Consider the following 21137-nt stretch of genomic DNA (forward strand, 5'->3'; position numbering starts at 1 on the left):
CATCTCTTGCCTTATACAAAAATCAACTCAAGATGGATCAAAGACTTAAATCTAAGACCTGAAACCTTAACAGTTCTAGAAGATAACATCGAAGAAACCCTTCTAGACACTGGCTTAGGCAAAGACTTTATGATAAAGAACCCAAAATCAAATGCAACAAAAACAAAGATAAATAAATGGAACTTAATTAAACTAAAAAGCTTCTGCACAGCAAAATAATCAGCAGAGTAAACAGACAACCCACAGAGTGGGAGAAAATATTCACAAACTATGTATCTGACAAAGGACTAATATCCAGAATCTACAAGGAACTCACACAAATCAACAAGAAAAAAAACAAACCATCTCAAATAATAGATGTTGGCATGGATGTAGTGAAAAGGGAACACGCTTATACTGCTGATGGGAATGTAAACTAGTACAACCACTATGGAAAACAGTGTGAAAATTCCTTCAAGAACTAAAAGTAGATTTACCATTTGATCCAGCAGTCCCACCATTGGGTATCCACCCAAGGAAAAGAAGTCATTATACGAAAAAGATACATGCACATGCATGTTTATAGCAGCACAATTCATGATTGCAAAAATATGGAACCAGTCCAAATGCCCATCAATTAGTGAATAAAGAAAATGTGGTGTATATATATAATGGAATACTACTCAGCCATAAAAAGGAAAAAAATAATGGCATTCATAGCAACCTGGATGGAATTGGAGACCATTATTCTAAGTGAAGTAACCAGGAATGGAAAACCAAAAAGTACATTCTCACTCATAAGTGGAAGCTAAGCTATGAGGATGCAAAGGCATAAGAATGATACAATGGACTTTGGGGATTTGGAGTAAAGGGTGGGAGGGGGGTGAGGGATAAAAGACTACACATCGGGTACAGTGTACACCACTCAGGTGATGGGTTTACCAAAATTTCAGAATTCACCACTAAAGAACTTATCCATGTAATCAAACACCACCTGTTCCCCAAAAACCTGTTGAATTAAAAAATAAAATGTTTTAAAAAAGAAAAGCTACCTATTGGGTAATATGCTTGTTACCTGGGTAACAATCTGTACCCCAAACCCCCAGGACACACTATCTATAGAACCTACCTGCACATGTACCCCTTAAACTAAAATAAAAAATTTAAAACCAACAATAAAACAATACAATACTCAATGCAGTTAAAAACTAAATAAATGGAAATAGCTGTACTATGCAAACACTAAGCAAAAGAAAGCTGATGTGGCCATAGTAATAGCAGACAAAGGACTCTTTAAGATGAGGAATATTAGCATAGATGAATAGGAGTATTTTATAACGATAAAAAGGCAATATAATTAAGTATATAGGTAATCAATATACTAAATATAAAGCACCCAAATACATTAACCAAAAAGAACTATAGGCAAATCTACGATCATAGTTGGAGACATACCAAAATTTGTTGAATACAACTAATATAGACCTTGAAAGAAACTCATACTTTTAAATGCCAGTGAGTAGAATGATACAAAAACAATGAGCTTTCTTTCCAATCTAAAAAGCTAGAAAAAGAACAGAAAATTATGCCTAAAATAAATAGAAAAGGGAAAATAATAAAAATAAGATTAGAAGTTAATGAAATAAAAAATTGACAATCAGAAAAAAATCAATAACGCCAGAAACAGATTATTTGAAAAGATAAATAAATCTGATAAACTTTTAGCAGGAGTGATCAAGAAAAAAATGTACCAATAGCAGAAGTATAAAAGGATATCACTACAGACCCTATAGACATTAAAATGATATTAAGAGGATATTATAAAATTTGAAAACTCATGCAAAATGACAAATTCTTGAAAGCATGAATTACCAAAACTGGCTCAAGAAGAAATAAAAATAAATAGCCTTATATCCTTAAAAGATACTGAATTTGTAATCAAATGATTTTCCATAAAGAAAACTCCAGGTCCAGATGAATTAGCTTGTGGACTTTATCAAAACTAAAGAAGAATTAACAGCAATTCTATACAAATGCTTTCAGAAAATTGAGGAGAGAATGCTTCCTAAGTCATTTTTGAGACTACTCTAACTCTTACTATTCTAGAAGAAATCTACTAGGACATGTAAATTAACTTAAAAATGTATAAGATACAAAGTCATATACAAAAAGCAATTGAATTTTCCCACACTAGTAATGAACATTTAGAAAATGGAATTTTAAAAAATAACATACATAAAGCATCAAAAAAATTAGATACCTAGGCATTAACCTAATAAAAGGTATGTTAGACATCTACTCTAAAAACTATAAAACACTGCTGAGAGAAATTAAAGAAAACCTAAATAAATGGAGAGATATACCATTTTCATTGATTGGAAGATTAAAAATTTTAAGATATTCATTCTCCCTAAACTGAAAAGAGATTCAAAATTCCAGCAGGATTTATTCTAGAAATTAGTGAGATGATTTTAAAATCTATTTGGAAAGGCAAAAGATCAAGTATAGCCAAAATAAAAATTTTGGAAAAGCAAAGCAAAGTAGAATGACTGAATTTGCCTGTCTTCAAGTTTTTCTCTGAATTTACAGTAATCAAGACAATATAGTACTGGCAAAAAGAGTAGACAAATATATCAAAGGAACAGAATGGAGAGTGCAGAAATAGACCTACACATACACAGTCAAATTATTATTATTATTATTTTGACAGAGTTTCACTCTTGTTGCCCAGGCTGGAGTGCAATGGCACGATCTCAGCTCACTGTAACCTCTGCCTCCCAGGTTCAATTGATTCTCATGCCTCAGCCTTCTGAGTAGCTGGGATTACAGGCGCCCATCACCGTGCTCGGCTAGTTTTTGTATTTTTAGTAGAGACAGGGTTTCACCATGTTGGTCAGGCTGGTCTCGAACTCCTGACCTTAGGCTATCCACCCATGTCAGCCTCCCAAAGTGCTGGGATTACAGGCGTGAGCCACCATGCCCGGCCCAAATTATTTTCAATAAAGGTCCCAAAGCAACTAAATAAAGAAAGAGAAAAATCTCTTCAGCAAATGGCGCTAGAACAACTAGATATCCCTATAGAAAGGAAAAAAAGAAAACTTTAACTCGTATCTCACACCATACCCCAAAATAAATTTAAAATGCATTATAGATCTAATCATGAAAGCTAAAACGATAAAGCTTCTAGAAAAAATACAGTATAAAATCTTCGCAACTTTGGGTAGGCTAAGATTTCTTGTAGAAAACACAGAAAGCACAGAATACAGAAAATGCATAAATTGGACTTAATCAAAATGAAATTCTTCTCATCAAAGCACACCACCAAGAAAATAAGCAGATAAACCAAACAAACTAAACACTGAGACAAAATATTCACAACACATATTTTGACAAAGTGCTTATATACAAAACAACACAATAATGAAAAGACAACTCATTTAAAAATGAGAAAAATACTTGAACAGGCATATCATAAAAGAAGATATATAAATGGCTGATAACAAATGAAAAAGTGATCAAAACTGATAGTCATCAGGGAAGTGCTGGTTAAAATCACAATATTTACTGCTCCCCACACCAAAGAATGGTGAATATAAAAAAGATTGTCAAAGCCAACTGTTGAGAGGATACGGAAGAACCACAATTTTCATACATTTTTTATGGGAATGTAAAATGGCATAAACATTTTGAAAAACTGTTTGGCAATTACTTAAGAATATAAACATCTATCTACCCTATCACCCAGCAATTCTACTCCTAGGTATTTATCCAAGTATACATCCACAGAAAGCCTTGTATACAAATATTCAGTTTTATGCATAATAACCAAAATTACGAAGCAATTAAAATGTCCATCGAGACATGCATAGAATGGATACACAGACAGTGGTATCTTCACACAATGGAATACTACTCAGTAATAAAAAGGAAAAACTAATACACATAACAACGTGAATATATCGCAAAAGATTGTATGCCAAGTAAAAGAAGCCAGATACAAAAAGTACATATTTCTGGAGGGGTGCAGATTGATTGGGAAGGGGCACAGGAATTTTCTGTAATGATGAATATGTTCTGTGTCTCAAAATGCATTTGTCTAAACTGATGTAATGGAACACTTAAGATCTGAATATTTCACGTTATGTATATTTTAACTAATTTTTTAAAATAAAAGTGTAAAATTTATTTTTAAAATATCTGACAATGCTAACGTGGAAGATGTAGAGATACCGACAAGATCAGGACAGGGGGATAAGTTTGAGGACACAGATCAAGGAGATAATTCATGTGGTCCCTTTCACTCTCTAGTTTTCATTTAAGACATCACAGGAAGAGTTCTGCCTTCATTCCATAATGTATACTCTATTTTGGGAAGAAGCAAAAAAGCTTATCCATACACTTCCTGGACTCTTAAGCAGCATTCTCCTGAGTGTCTATACTGTACTCTCTTCATACCCCATCACAGCACTTACCATATTCTACTGTAACTAGTTATTTACAAACCTCTTTACCCTACAAGCCCAATGCCTGCAACACAGTGGATAACCAGAAAATGTTTATTGAAGGAATAAATGAATTTTCATGCATTATCATTTATGACTGACAAGTTTTCTTCTCAATCAATTGCTTTTGAGGGACTCTACTTACCTCTTTCCCCGAAGAACAGCTGTGTACAGGTGAATACATTGACTGTCTTGAACCAACCAATACAGGAGCCCATCACTGAGGTCTAAAGTTAGAGCAATTACCTAAATAGAAAGTAAGGTCAGAAAATAAACCAAATACATGTCTGAAGCATAACTTTGTGAACAGTTCACACTTAAGCTATAGATTTCTCTTTAACATCCTCTTTGGAATAATAAATTCAGTAACTTTTACTGTTTTCTGACTATAAAAGTTATATGATTATGCTTATTACTATGTTATTTGGATATAAACACTGGTGTCCTAAAATTTTACAAAAAGGCAAGGAGTATATTATTCACTTTTATATACTTAGCTCCAGTAATTATCAAAGCATAATTCTCAGACCTGCAGCAACAGCATCACCTAGAAACTTGGAACAAATATAAATTATCAATCACACTCCAGAGTTACTGAATCTGAAATGTTGAGCCTGTGTCAAGCTTGCCTAAAGGTAGTGATAACTCTGGCCTCTTTAGCAACATGAGCCAGTGAATTTTGTTGTTGTTTAAACCTGTTGTTATCAAACATAGCTGCATATTAGTATGATCTGTGGAGTTTTTTAAAAATCTCAATTCCCAGGCTGCACTCTATTAATTATGATCTCTGGGGATGGAACGTAGGCTCCAGTATGCTTTAAAACTTCTCAGGTGATTCCAACGTGCCACCAATGGTTTAAACCATTTTGAATTGTATTTTCTATTAATTGCAATGCAAAACATTCTCATACACTTTAAAAAGATCATATGCAAAGGATATTTATGGGTTAAAATTGAAGAGTAATGTGTATATAAAGCCCTATTTCCAGATGGCATATGAGAACCACTTCTTCCTACTCTTTGCTTTCTTGTTGCAATGTATATCTTAAGTTTACATCCAGTCATCTAGATGAGGCCTGATGGCATAGAATCCATGAGATATGGAATAGAATCCATGAGATAGATAGAAGTTACTATCCAAAGATCCTGTTTTTGCTTTTTTTGACTTTACAAATATTTTTCAAATAAGCTAAGATTGCCAGTAGCCTGATCTCAGAGCAGTGCAATCTCCTTGTAACATACCTAGAGGCTGTGAGGTATACCCAATAGAATTAAAGTTGATGACTACATCTTTAGCAAGATACAGCAGCATTTAAACAAATATGATGAGCCAGTGAAAGATGTGAAAAGACTACATTAAGGTATCCAAGAGCTAAAAATTCTTCCTGAAAAGTTACCCTGCTACAAAGAAACAGTTCTAAGGTACATGACGGCAAAAACCCTTTGGTTGTCACACAAATCACAGCCTTCTATCTTCAGCAAAATTTAACCAACTTATTCTCCAGAAGGTAAAAATGTATTCTGGCAATTCTCAGCCTTTTAGGAGTTGAATCATGTCCTTGCTCCATGGTGAGAGAGATTTATTGATTTTTTTTTTTTCAGTTAAAGAGAAATCAGGTTAACCTTGTTTGGTTATTTGCAATGAGATGCACTAGAGTTTCTACATTACAAATTAAGCCTATTTTATCTATTTTAAAAAGGAGATTCTACAATTTTTTGCTGGAATACAACAAACTATTCAAACTCTAAGTAAAATTCAGGTGTTCGGTCATCATCCCATTCCTCCACAGCAGTCAGCAGCTTCATATTTAAACAGTCAGAGGGTACTCCATACCTTTTATATAAACCTCTCTGATCTAAACTAAAACCCTTATGTTAAATTTTAATTCTATGGTAAAATGTACCATATGCTGTGAGTTGAGCTCATCAGATGTGGCAAAAGGTATCTTTTTACCTTAGAGAATCTCTTACTTTGTTCATTCTTTTTTTATCACACAAGTAATTGGGCCTTTCTATAAATAATTGCCTGACTGTATTTCATTATATCAGCTGATTGCAAAATATATTATTACTGCATAATAAATCTGTACATGACATCAGTGAACAAGAGAGAGATGAAGAGCTTTGCTGGATGCAGAATGCATTGCCTTCAAAACATCCAGTCACTAAGGGAGTCAGATAGATTAGACATCAAACCATGGAACCAGAACACAGATTTGCAAAAGCAACAACTGCACTTGACAACCTGGGAGAGGATTTGGAGAGGAGTGTTTTTTTTGTTGTTGTTGTTAATTTCCATTCTTTTGCTTTTATTTTATATATATATATATATATATTTTTTTTTTTTTTTTTTTTTTTTGAGACGGAGTCTCGCTCTTTCACCCAGGCTGGAGTGCAGTGGCGCGATCTCGGCTCACTGCAGGCTCCGCCCCCGGGGTTCACGCCATTCTCCTGCCTCAGCCTCCCTTGTAGCTGGGACTACAGGCGCCTGCCACCTCGCCCAGCTAATTTTTTGTATTTTTAGTAGAGACGGGGTTTCACCGTGTTAGCCAGGATGGTCTCGATCTCCTGACCTCGTGATCCGCCTGCGTCGGCCTCCCAAAGTGCTGGGATTACAGGCATGAGCCACCGCGCCCGGCTATTATATATATATTTTTAACTTCAATAGCTTTTTGGGGTACAGGTAGTTTTTGGTCACATGGATGAATTGTACAGCTGTAAAGGCTGAGATTTCAGTGCACCAGTCACCTGGGTAGTTTAAAAATGTACCCAATATGTAGGGTTTTTTTTATCCCCCACCCAACTTCCACCCTTCTTCCTTCTGAGTCTCCAAAGTCTATTATATTACTCTGTATGCTTTTGCATACCCGTGGCTTAGCTCCCACTTATAAGTGAGAACATATAGTATTTGGTTTGCCATTCCTGAGTTACTTTACTTAGAATAATGGCCTCCAGCTCCACCCAAATTGCTGCAAAAGACATTATTTCCTTCTTTTTTATGGCTGAGTGGTATTCCATGGTGTATTTATACCATATTTTCTTTATTCACTAATCAGTTGATGGGCACTTAGGTTGGTTCCCTATCTTTGCAACTGCAAATTGTGCTGCCATAAACATATGTGTGCAGGTGTCTTTTTGATATAATAACTTCTTTCCCTTTGGGGAGATACCCAGTAGTGGGATTGCTGGATCGAATGATAGAAATACTATTAGTTCTTTAAGAAATCTCTGCACTGTTTTCCATAGAGGTTGTACTAATTTACATCCCCATCTGCAGTGTATAAGCGTTTGTAGGGGGGATTTAAAGAGGGGTAAGAAGGATGAATTTCCCCCAAACATGCTGAGATGACTCACTCATTTATGGGAAAGTCCCCAAGGTCACATCAGAGCTTTATCCTGGCTGGTGAGAGTACTCAAACAACCATATCAGAACACTGGGAAGATTACTGACAAAGTCCCTGAGGTGGAGAAGTTATTCTTGAGATAATATTATCAATATATTTTTACAAAAATGAAAATGCTTTTCCCTAACAATTATATTTTTTGAAAAACAAAAAAAAATGCTTTCTTTGTATTCAGACTCAAGTGACTCCAAAATAGAATTAAGAGACCTTTTTATTATTTGACAACAATGATTAATCTTTGGATATGGTACATAAATTTCCACCTCTTTTAAATGTCTGTGTTATAATCCATGTAATGCAAATCGGGTCTCTTTAAATATCCTGGGAATTACGGCCCATATAAGTTATTAGAATTGGAGATCAAGTGACTCAACTATTAGTTCATATATATATATATATATATATTTTAAATCATCTGGTATTCCGTATTATGTATATTTTATCTCTGCAGAAAAAAATGACTCGAAATAAGAAAATCTTAAGGGATACATTAGGTAGAAATGGTGTGAATAATTTATTTATTCTTAATGCATTTCTGCAATTTTCAAGTTCTTCACAGTTGAAATATGTCGCTAATATGATCAGAAAAAAATAAAACTTAGAAACTTAGATGGATACCTAGTGGGTAGCTAAACAGATTCAACAAAAATAGGTATTGCTTGTAGAAGCTGAGGAAGTAAAAGTAACATTTGCTTTAGAAACCTTCCTGTATCAGGCATATTTTGCAGGTTGAGTAATAAGAGCTTAACTACCGAGCATTTACTTTGTACCTGGAACTATTCCCACTCCTTCTCATGAATAATCTCATATAATCTTTATTAAAAAAACCTAGGAGGTAGAATAATAGTTAACAGTCCCATTTTTCAGATAAGGAAAGAAATGAGCAGAAGTGAAATATTTGCCTAGTTTTTAGAAACAGTTTTTAGAACAGTCAGTGCCCAAAACTGATTGCAAATAGTAAAATACCTAGTCACCACCTGATTCAAAGCTTCTAAAATATTCAACAGAAGTCCTTAAGACTATAAAAACAGTTATAAATTAAAACACTTTTAAGTTGGGTTCACTCAACATAAAGCAAACAAAAAAATCTCCATAGTGCATTTGAACTTACATAATCATTTATCACCATCAAATAAGGCTTTCAATTATGACCACCAAATAAGGCTTTTTTTTTTTCAAATAACAGAAATCTTGGTTAAACCAAGATCTTACCAAAACAGTATTTCCTTTAGGAGTCTATATTTATATCACAAATATAGAGCTATTTAGTATTACTAAATGATCAGATCTTTTAATTTGTCACCTTTTTCCCAGAAAACCAAGGCTGTGCCTGTAATATAAGGGAACTTTCCCCATTTAGTCTGGTGCTTTCCACTGAATAGAGTGTAGTCCAGTAGAGATATCCACCAACTGAATCCACCACCATGTCATTCACCAATAGCTTCACGTGGGTAACCATGTCTGTGTGTCCCGTCAACACAGACTGCCTTTGTATCTAAAAAACATAATTGTATGGCCAGTTAATGTCTTTCAAGTGACATTATTATTTCTGAATAGTTTATTGCAATCATTAATAAATTGCTTGATTAATCCACTCATTCACTCAACCACAAATAGTGATTGGCACTATGTGCTGGGTAGTGTGATAAGCCTTGGAAACACAGCAACAAGCAAACAGGCATGGCACCTGCCCTCACGGGGCTATCTGTTTTCATGCCTCCAAAGAAAAGGGAAATAAATTTACTTTGCATAAAAATAACTGCTTTTCCTAATTATACATCCAGACAATGTGAACACTGCTGGATAGGAATATATTTGATTAGACTCCCGAAAAAAGATGTATATGGTCTTTATAAATGATGACATCTCTCCTCGTTCCTCTCTACCAGCGTAGTTCCCTAATATTTCATGATTATCAATAATGTGCCAGGCACTGTACTTTTTTATCTTTAAAATATAAACTCCTGTAATCCTCACATTAAGCTTATGAAGGATTTCTATTCTCTATTTTTTCACAGGTAAAGTGGGTTAAAGTTAAACAATTTGTCCTGGAGTTAAACACTTTTATAAGAGATAGAGAAAATACTTAACGCTGGTTTTTATGTCCACTCTTTCATTTCCTTTTTCAAAAGTATTTTTAAACTAACCCATTTGAGGGAGTGTTTTCTGACTAACCCCACTCAATTTCATTCTGCTTGCACATCTTTGGCACTTATGAATTCAGATTGCACCATATTGCTTTCTCTCTAAATACATTGCTTCATATGCTTCTTTATTTCATATATGTATTTTATCTCATCAGAAGAGCAGGGACAACTGATGATGGCTGCACATCACTGGACACACTAAAAAATCTCTGAATTCTACACAATAAAAGAATGAATTTTGTGTTATGTGAATTATATTACAACAAAGTTGTTTTTAAAATAGCAAGGACATGTCGTCTATTTGTTTTATATTCCCTACTTGGCCTTCTTTCAAGGATTTCAATGCATTGGTAGTAGATAAATGATTGCTGGACAAATAAATGAATGGACAGCAAGTACTTTCCTGATTAAAAATGATTTCAATACCTTATTTCTTGATCTGTCAGGCCAATGTTCTTGTCATTAACCATCATCTTTCTCTTCAAAATATATCACTCCACAGGTGTGCTGGATGTCTTTATTTTGCTTCTAGGTCTAATCTCCACCCTTCTCCACCCTACTCTGTGCCCCCATAGGCCAATATCTATGGACTTTATCTGCTAGGTTGAAGGGTTGTTGTCTGGCCTCTGGGGAGGTTCAGCCAATGGAAGCACTGGCAGATCACAGGGCAGGAGGAAGGAGGGGTTGGGGTTCTTATTCCTTTAGCTGGCTCCCTGCCAGACCATATATCTTGATAGTGACCAGCTTCTGTGCCTAAAGTCACAGTCCATATCAGCTACTCTCCTACAGCTACAGCCCTCACCAGGTTCTTCCACTCCTTCCCCTTGCCTCTTCACACCTAGACTTACATCTTCCCACACTTGTAAACCGTGAGGATGCTTCACCATCATTTGTTCATTTTCCCTAGCCCTGTGCACACCTTTGAAAGTAGTCTCTTCACTTAGTTGCCTTGAATCATGCCTTTGGAGCATGCCATGTTCCTGCCAAGACACCAACCCTCAGGTGAGCATTTTCATGTATTTATTTAAACTATTATTGGGGAAAAAATAACTAATTCAACAAATAGTGATAAATTTAATTTACAAAAAAATCATATTTTAAAAGTGAGATGAGGCTGGGAGCGGTGGCTCATGCCTGTAATCCCAGCACTTTGGGAGGCCGAGGCAGGCAGATCTCTTGAGGTCAGGAGTTCGAGACCAGCCTGGCCAACATGGTGAAACCCCATCTCAACTGAAAATGCAAGAAGTAGCCAGGCATGGTGGCGTGCACCTGTAATTCCAGCTACTCGGGAGGCAGAGGCCAAGATGGCGCCACTGCACTCCAGCCTGGGCAGCAGGGTGAAACTGTGTCTCAAAAAAAGAAAAAAAAATTTTTAAGTGACTTGGTTTAAAGATAAACATTAAATAAATAATAGCATAAGTGGTGCACAGGTATTTAAAAAAAAAGAAATTGGTGTGCAAGTCGCTGAAGTGGATAAGTATTGTTCTAGAGCATCTAGAATGCCATGCTTTAACTCACCACATATGTCTTTCCAGCCCAGTAGAGAAAGTGACCCAGCCACTCAAAAGCTAAAGCCCCTGCTCCTGCAATGCTGGGTAGGTGATAATTCTCTGAGATATCCGTCCCATTCAGGAGCCACACAAAAATGTCACCTTTCATGTCACTGTAGTAGAGGCTGTTGTTATACCAATCCATGTCTCAAAATAAAGTGAATGATTAGCAGTTATTTTTCATACATACCAACAAAAACATAATGAGTCAACAAATCACATCTGCACATTAACATAATTTTAAAGAACACACTGACACATATTCACTAGAACTTGATCTGTCAAGAATATTTAAATAATGTTTCCCAAACTCTTAACCCCTGAAACCAGGGAGAACAGTGGATACACATCGAGCATCTCCTCTTTGCCAAACATTGTCCCAGGCAGTTTACAGATCTCATTTAGTTCCTAGAACAAAATTATGAAGTAGGAATTATTCCCATTTTTGAGATGGCAAACCTGAGACAAGGTGAGATCAAGTGTTCTGCCTGAGGGCTCACAGATACATCAAGAGAAAGCCCAGACTCAGCCAAAGCCAAAGTGGCATTCTCTCCATTGGTGCTATATTACCTACATTCGATTCCTATGTTGGCCAGAAGTGCTCTTGTACTTTTAATGGCCAAATAAATCAATAAACAATTAGATAACTATGGAAGATGTCATCTTCAGGCAAGATCACTGTTATAACACCCTAGAATGAAGACTTTTCTTCCTTCTAATGCCTTCCAGGCAAATTACCCATTCATTACTTAATAATCCTCTTTGTCAACCAATTATTCCTTACACCTTATTTAGAACTCTATGCAGCAGTGTCTGCTCCTGTCTTATAGCAAACACATAGTAAATTACTTAAGTATAACTGTCTTAGTGGAACAAGATAGGCTGTTAATGTGAGATGACATTGGTAGATTAATACATGAGCATTATATCAAAGACTTCCTGGTGGGCATAAAACTAGAAACAACCTCACATTTTGTGACTTAATAAATAGCATTCCTATCTAAGAACTGACATTTTCGTAACAGAATCACTGGCAGTAGAGTTCAGTCAATATTTTTTCCTTTCACTATTGACTTAATACCAAAATACCCTATTCTTTTGATTTATTGAATGAGGTGGGAAGTCTTATGAGTAGAAATCTGTCATTCAAGTGAACAGAGGACTTGGTGTTTACCTGACACATTTCCTATATCAGAGGATAAGAGCTCTCCTGGGCCAAAGCTATTTAATGGTTTACTCCAAAGCCCATCTTCTTTCACAGCCATGATAAATGGTGGTTCACTAGCTATTTAGTAAAAAAGAAATTAAAAGAAACATCAGTGAAAGCAAACTCTTTAAAGGTATCTTATACACTTATATCTATGTCTTATATCTTATGATTTTCTTTATAAAGTAAAAGAATGTCAACACTTTGAAAAGTTCTATAAAAGGATATGAGTAACTGTTATCTGTGTAACAAGAATGATCCCATTAAACATACTTTCTGATTTTCACATAAATTTTTGAAATGTGAAGAAAAACGCATGCTGAGATTGCCTCTATAACAGTGTCTTGATCATTGCAGAATTTTTTTTGAGGGTGCTTTGACTACTGTTTGTCATGGTCTCATTCAGAGCATCCAGAAGAGATTGTGTTAACAATAGTAATATGAATGGTATAGTCATCCTTCCATTTCTTTTCAGCCAAGAGGATGGAATTCAGCATAATTCACAGCCCCTCAACTTCTCTCAGCAAGACCTTCAGAGTTCTGAAATGCCACTGCTTAATATACCATAAGAAAGAAGAAACCCATAAAGAATCAATTATAGTGTTTCCTTAAACATATCTTGGAAAGTTTAAAATGGCAGGTTAGAAACACTAATTAAATATCACACACTGCTTTATTTGCTTTCCTAATCTCAGAAAATAAATACGTACTCAATATGTGTTTACTCAAACACATACTCAAGAGGTCAATACACCCTCATTCTCATTTCTTTAAACCCAAGGCAAGGAAATTTAAAGGACACTCAGCTAGTCCTCTCTCTGTGAGAGTCACTCCTTAAATCCAGAACATTTTCTCACCTGGCACCAGGGTAGTACCCACTGAGGGCTCTGACCAGGGGCCTGGCCTCTTTGGAGAACTTGCTCTCACAGAAACCTTGTATTTCGTAGCACTCTGCAGTTCAGGTACATTCAGCACAGTTCCACTTACGTTCAAGAAAATATGAGTGACTTCAGGAGGGTCTTGGGTGGATACTTTCACCTCATAGGTCCAGTTCTGCCAGGCAGAAGGACCTAATTCAAAGAGTTCAATAATATCACTGGTCAGGATGACATCTGCAAGGGCAAATCAAGGATTCTCAATAAATTCACCTACAGCCTCATCTCAAATGGGAGAGCAATTGGGCAGTAATATCCACTACCCCGATAATCACCAGGGATAATTTGTTGATGAGGCCAGGACAGTGTTCATTCCTCATGCCGCTCATTTGGCTGCATTGAAGGAGACAGCATTCCCAACAAATAGGACTGTCCTTCAAAGCTACACGCTTGCTGCATATAATTGTCAGAGGGGTTCTCTACAACACTAACAGATATAATCAGGCTCTTAATAAAAAATGCTTAATGATGAATCTTTAATGTAATTACCACTGTTTGTATAGTACCTTCCTCCAAGAAGCCCAATCAATAAAAAAAAATTACCTATTCATTTTCAGCCATCTTTGAGATATGCAGCAAACAGACATAATTAACTTTGTTCTAAAGCAAAAAACAGTCAATGTTTTCTAAATACTTACTATTGTCTAGGGGATCAAGGGTTGGCAAACTCCACTCACAGGCCAAACCTGGCCCACTGTTTCTGTAAATAAAGTTGTAATGGAACACAGCCACAGTTATTCATTTACATATTATCTATGGCTGTCTTCACACTACAACAGCAGAATTGAGTAGCTGACAGGGACCATCTGACCCACAAAGTAAATAAAAATATTTACTATCTGGTCTTTCCTTTACAGAAAAAGTTTGCTGACCTCTGTGCTAGATACTGTTTTAAGTGCTCTACTTATGTATTTTAATTTTATCTGTACGACAGTTCCATTAAAAGTTATAATAAATATTCCCCGTTTCCAGGTGTGGAAACTGAGGCACAGAGTGGTTTAGTAACTTGCCCAGGGTCATTCTGTTAACAAATGGCAAGACAAGTATTTGAATCCGTGCAGGCTGACTCCAGAGCCCACCTGCTTACCCACCCACATACTACCTCTCTCCAGAGATGGAGATTCGAGTTCAGAGAGTTTTAGGGAATTGCTGAAATTCATGCAAGCTTTCAACAGCACAAAAAATCTCAACCCAAGTATTCTATCTCCCTGGCTACTTGTTCTGACTAGAATGTCAATGCCTGGATCTTAGCAGACACTCAATAAATGTTCAAATTATTCTATTGGGATATACATGAGAAGTATGGAGATTCTCTTAATGTAAAACTAATAAATGCAGAACAAACGTATAAACGTTTTTTTAGCTAAGTAGCTGCTTCTGGTTGATGACTGAATGGCCACATGGGGCTCTCAAAATTGAATCACAATGCCAAGCAGTTCAAACCTTCCTCTTATTCCAGCAAGGCCAGTAACCACCCTGGGGACACAGCACTCACTGGCTCCTATGGCAAGGGCAGGAGGCTTCCATTGAACAAGAGCCTGGTGAGAGCCAAACAGCACCGAAAGCTCCTGCGGGCGGCCTGGAAGAGGGTGTAGCTGGGAGGATGAGCCAAAGATGACCAAGTTACCAAATCCAAATTCTTCTATGTGACTCAGGTCACATCCCACGATGAACTCATTAAAAGACAAAGCATCCTGTTGGAAAATGATCTTGCCATCTGTGACAAGAAAGTCATTGTTTTCACAAGCAAAACTTTTCACATCAGCAAAGGGGATGCGAGGTAGAATGAGATGGGAAGCAGAGCCATCCAGAAATGTTGACATGAAGACTTGGGCGGTGTCATTGAAGTAAATGATTCGCTTGGATTGCGGCTTGATGGCAAAGTCCTTTAACGTGCAACTCTCCACAATACGCACAGCTTCTGCACACCGGCCAGATGGCACAGGAAGGTCTGCTCTATAAATGCCATCTCTCAGGAGGTAAAAGACATACCTGACATAGGAACAAAAGAAACCTCATGAGATTCAGTCCAAAGGTTGATGAGTAACTTCCTCAGCCAATTGCTTTATTCTGTTGCACAATCAGAACTATGTATCTCTGATGTTGCTAAGTACAGGATTTTCCAAGCTGCAAAAAGGTAATTTCCTAAGATATACTCTATTCGTTTAAGTTACAAGTTGGAACATTAAAAAATTTCAGCCTCACTTGTAATGCTTAGTCTCTTAATTATTATAAGTGACTTTTTAAGGAATCAAAAAATTCAAAAACAGGAAGGGTCTTTTATTTTTTTGAGACAAGGTCTTACTCTGTCACCCAGGCTGGAGTTCAGTGACACAATCACAGCTCACTGCAGCCTCAACCTCCTGGGTTCAGGTGATCCTCCCACACCTCAGTATCCCATGTAGCTGGGACCACAGGCTTGCCACCGTGCTTGGCTAATTTTTGTATTTTTTGCAGAGACAGGGTATCACCGTGTTGCCCAAGCTAGTCCTGAACTCCTGGGCTCAAGTGATCTGCACACCTTGGCTTCCCAAAGTGCTGGGATTACAGGCATTAGCCACCAGCCCTGGCCAGGAAGGGTCTTTCAAAATTTTAAAGGAAAACACACTATATAGAAATCATATGACTAAATATGGTATTTACTATCAAACGTTTTCCTCTAAAAAACACACATCCTTAAGTCTAATGTTATCAGTAAATTTTCTCATGCATTCTGAGTGATAAATGGAAGAAAGTAAAACATTTAAACCATTTTTAAATGTACAGTTATCATTTTGCTGTAACTATCTAGCATGGCTACTTTGCATTTGCAGTGGACTAATTTTTTTTAATCTACAATTGATTCAGGCAATAGAGCTACCATTTTATAAACCACAAAGAAATACCCCACACAAGACTGAAGCAGGAAAATCCAGCAATCAGCAGAAAGAAGCCAATGGAGGAATTAGAGAAGCACATCTAATTTAAAGTTAAACCTCATGGTAACGAGGCAGGTTATTTTAATAATGAAAAAGAAAACATACTGCCAAAATATTTCATTGACAATGAAATATGTAAATAAACTTTTAACTAAAATATAAAACCATTAATGTGGATGTAGCTAATTTACAATTTGTGATTATGGAGAAAGGTGCTAACAGAAGTATACTTTGATAAATTCTTATCCCAACCCCAAGGACTGGCAGCATTCCATCCTCTCATCACAACTATCAAATCATTTTCCTTGTCCTTATTTAGTTCTGCTCTAATTCCCCCTGATGACTATTCCAAATCTTTATCAATTTTCTCAAAACTCCTATGCTAGAATAATATCCTGAGATATAAGCTCCATTCTGAGATATGTAGCTATGGTCTTTTCCCTGAGGACGGATTGTAGCAGGCCAAAAGGAAAAACAACTTGGCTCTTAATTTTCTGCTTTTGTTTCCCAAATTCAAAACTGTTAATGGAATTTGGAGGAATTTCAGAGTAGATAAAAGGAAAACTATCTGTGGTAAATATTACAATTATTATATTGAAGCAGGGAGGAAGAGAAAGAAAAATAGAAAGAAGATGAAGAGATCTGGTGTGTGGGAAGAGGAGGACAGAGTGAGGAGGAGAAGCTGGGGTGGAAGAAGATGGGAAAGTGGTGGTCGGAAGAAAAGCAGAGGTTTTACAGTAAGTCTGAACTCAATGAGGAGACAATTCGCAGTGCAAAAAGAACAGCATAGAGGAAAATATTTCTAATACCAGGACAATACACTGTTTCACACATCTGATGTCCTTTAGGACTACTATACACAAACTATTGCTGAAATTTACATGCTGATTTTTATAGAAACTCTCCTATCATGGTATAGAGAGATGGTCAGAAGACAGGCTCTGGAGCTAGAGGTCCTGGAGCAAGACTTCTTGTTCCAGGGCCTGTCTGGTTCCACTGGTTCCATCGCAAAACAGCTGTATAATCTTGGACAATTACTGAATCAACCCGTGTTTCCCTTTCCTTATCTATAAAACTAGAATAATAAAAGTACTTATTTCATAGGGTTGAATACAAATTAAATGAATTATTGGACATAATACACTTAGAAACACATTCAGTATAAATACTAATTATCATTATCATTTCTAGTCACATTGCAAAATCTAAGCACAAATCTATTTTATCCTAATGGAAAAAAAGAGCCACTGAAGACCTCACTGATCGCATTTGAATGATCAATTAGTGGGTAAAGTTCATTATCCTCAGAATGAGTCATTTTGTGTAAGTGTCAACAACAAAGTTACATTTCATAGGACCATAGACCTTTACACATGAAAACAATAAGATTCAGAGAATCCTTGTCCTACATCACAAAGCGTTAAATATTCCATAATTCAGTAATTCATTCAAATCCAGAAGTTAAAATAAGTCTTTAGTAAATTGTGAATGAATAGGAATAGAAAGCTTGATTTTAAAATCAATAATGAACATTTTTTTAAAGTAAGTTTTTTTTGTGAAAAACATGTTATGAGCTGTATTTTTTTCATTCAAAATGAAAGCAACTTTATTCCTACAGGAAAGAAAAAAAGTTTAATCTTACAAACATCGGCTTTGCCTGCTGGTTACTAATATGTTATTATCTGGTCATATCTGAGAAATAATAACTCTAAAATAACTTTCTATGTGTTTATCCTTTGTATTCATGTATATCTGGAGTTCACAAAATACATGCACAATAAATACCTCACTTTGTCTTCAAAATAACCCAACTGGGTAAGTATTATTACCTTCCCTATATGGATTGATAAACCAATGGTCATAGACATGATATTACTTGCTTGAGGTACTACTCCAATTTAACAGCAAGACTGCGGTACAATGTGTCCATTTCATTTGGGGGTAGGAGGCAGAGTTATCAATTAGCTCCTGTCTCCTAAGGTGGAAGCTAGCAGCTTTTTAACTAAAGAGCCTCTTGATAGATGTGAGAACCAAACCAGAGAAATGAACTACAGTTGAATGGCTTAGCAAAAGCAACAGGTGGAATGAAGGGGCTTTATCACAGGTAGTGTTGAGGGGGGCAGTGAGACTCTGAATCCCATGATAAAGAAGTGGCAAATCCAGGACTAGAGCACAGGCCCCTGACTCCCAGACAGGAGGTCTTTCCCATATGCCCATATTTGGCTGTGAAGGAGAGAGAAATAACTACTTTAGAAGAGTTGATTTATGTTTGTAAAAAAATTCACTCCTGCCTCTACAGAATGAAAACTTTGCCTGAATTTAATTAAATTTACCTAAAGTAAGATGCATAGATAGGCTCATCTGGTACTACAATGTTTCATTAGCAAGCAAGTTTCTCAAAGATTATTTATTGCCAATGGAAGAGAATTCATCTTTACAAGGCTAACACTTACCCATTGTATGAATCAGCCACAATTTTTTGAGGTGCACTAATAGAGGGTGGACTAATTTCCTCGACGTTTGAGCAGTTCTCTAAATCACAGACACATACCTAAAAAAATAAAAAATATACCGGTAGGATTAGCATCTCTCTATACAGCATTAAATTCAGCCAACAAGTATCCCTGAGTATCTGTTCTGTTGGAATTGTACTAGGCACTGAGCACTGTCCAAAACAAATGAGCAAAAAAAGCCCTTAAACGGCAGTTTTATATCCTATATCCTAATGAACTTATACATTATTGACATCAACGCAATACAAGTGCCTATTTTCCTGGCTTGTAGAGGCATCCAACTATTTTCAACATTTAAGTGATATCTAAATTTATGGGCTTTCAACCACAGCAATGGCTGTTGCTTATTGTGATAAGCCTGTACCTTCCAAAGAAGTAGAATTTGAAACATGTCAAGACTGTGTCTTCATCAGCTCAGAATAATCCTTATGCAACAACAACAACAACAATAACAACAAAAAAATGGTATTCCGAAAAGTACAGTACTACTGTGTTTTTGGAGAACTACTAAATTTCCCTCTGGTTATGATATAATTTTAAATGCTTGCAGCTAACTTTGATCATGACTGGCGGTCTTACCTAATAATAACACAGGTACCACCACTATCTTATAGAAGATGAATTATTTTTAGTATAAACTCATGACTCTAAAAAAGTACAAATAAAGATGATTTAATGCTATGCCAGGACTAGCACTAGGTAAAGGCTACACCCTCCTATAGGCCAGATCTATGATTCATTGATAACCTAGTATCTAAGGCATAGTAAATACTTGAGTATTTATTGAATAAGGTAACTGTGTTTAGTATTAAATATACCAAGATATGCATATCAGTATCACTGTCTATCACTATTCCTCTTTAACTTCTCAGACTAACCAGTTCATCCATGATGAAATACATTCTTTGATAAAGCCAATCTATGGAGATAGAGGAAATTAATCCTGAACCTCTGTAAAAAATTCTCAGGTCAGATACATCAGACATGTTGGCAGCCTTCTTCGCCCATATGAGAGTTCCTTCAGAGAAATAAACAATTTGCTGGTGGACGTCAACAGATATTCCTAGAAGAGTCATGCAAGTGCACATACATTATTATATAACAACCAGGACAAAAAACTTGTATTAATGAGAATTTATTTATTTAATGCTTAATAAATTAAAATAGAAGTATTTTATCGTAAAAGAAAATATTCTTCTAAATTATTCTAATATATTAGGATATTAAGAGAATATGTTCTAGAAAGATTCAAAAATTTTCTTTTGTTCTAAAAGTACTTCTTTTAGAATCTTTTTTTCACACTAAGGAATCATTTATCCTTATCATACTGACCTGTAATATTATGGTATACAGCATCCAACCGAAGGCAATGTGCTTCATCTACTAAATGTTTTAAAGACCTCTTTCTTAGAGAAGTTTTTCTGGATAAAAAGAGCCACTGTTCCTCTTGCTGAACTGAAAAAAACAACACGATTTGCAGACAGGTAGACCAACCACAGGTACACTAACAGACACAAAAAAAGATCAATACTACCCTTCAAAGCAAGGGCACTAGTGCTTGAAAGAGGCTGGTCAAATTTTCTCTAAGGGCACTGGAGAGTTGCATCTATGGTAAAACTCACATTATTCTATGATTGGAGGTAGGAAGTACAGTAACAATCAAATAGGATTTATGTTCATATGCCCCTAAATAACTCAGAAATGACATCACGTGATGTATCACTATTCTCAACAGCCTTGCCCCAGCTCAGCTCATTATTTTCAGCCACGAGAACTGGCTCGGTGGAGGTGGTCCACCCTAGGCCAGAGTGGGTTATGCATAACACACACATATTGTCAGACACTGGTTGTCTCTGTGTTGTCTTCAGTATCTTTCCTTCTGGGGCAGAAGAAAGGTCCTTAGAGGAATGACACTGGAAGGCTGCAGAACTCTGCTTGATGCCCTGTTCAAGTGGAGACTGATGCAAGGTGCATGGGTGAAC

At 36.2% G+C, this 21137-nt stretch overlaps 1 protein-coding gene across 1 annotated transcript in view; it reads right to left on the reverse strand.

Annotated features, from left to right (window-relative positions):
- The window catches only part of ROS1 (ROS proto-oncogene 1, receptor tyrosine kinase), a 141465-nt gene that overhangs the window by 88288 nt on the left and 32040 nt on the right, over positions 1-21137 (reverse strand). Inside the window, exons 9-17 of the mRNA XM_003255618.4 lie at positions 20488-20610; positions 20034-20218; positions 19096-19193; positions 15220-15716; positions 13647-13901; positions 12757-12867; positions 11551-11729; positions 9189-9380; positions 4627-4727 (exon numbers count right to left, since the gene is read on the reverse strand). Coding sequence (XP_003255666.2) covers positions 4627-4727; positions 9189-9380; positions 11551-11729; positions 12757-12867; positions 13647-13901; positions 15220-15716; positions 19096-19193; positions 20034-20218; positions 20488-20610 — 1741 coding nt within the window. The remainder of the gene's footprint in view (positions 1-4626; positions 4728-9188; positions 9381-11550; positions 11730-12756; positions 12868-13646; positions 13902-15219; positions 15717-19095; positions 19194-20033; positions 20219-20487; positions 20611-21137) is intronic.

The sequence above is a fragment of the Nomascus leucogenys genome, chromosome 3 (genome assembly GCF_006542625.1).
Source record: "Nomascus leucogenys isolate Asia chromosome 3, Asia_NLE_v1, whole genome shotgun sequence".
NCBI classification, from domain to species: domain Eukaryota; kingdom Metazoa; phylum Chordata; class Mammalia; order Primates; family Hylobatidae; genus Nomascus; species Nomascus leucogenys.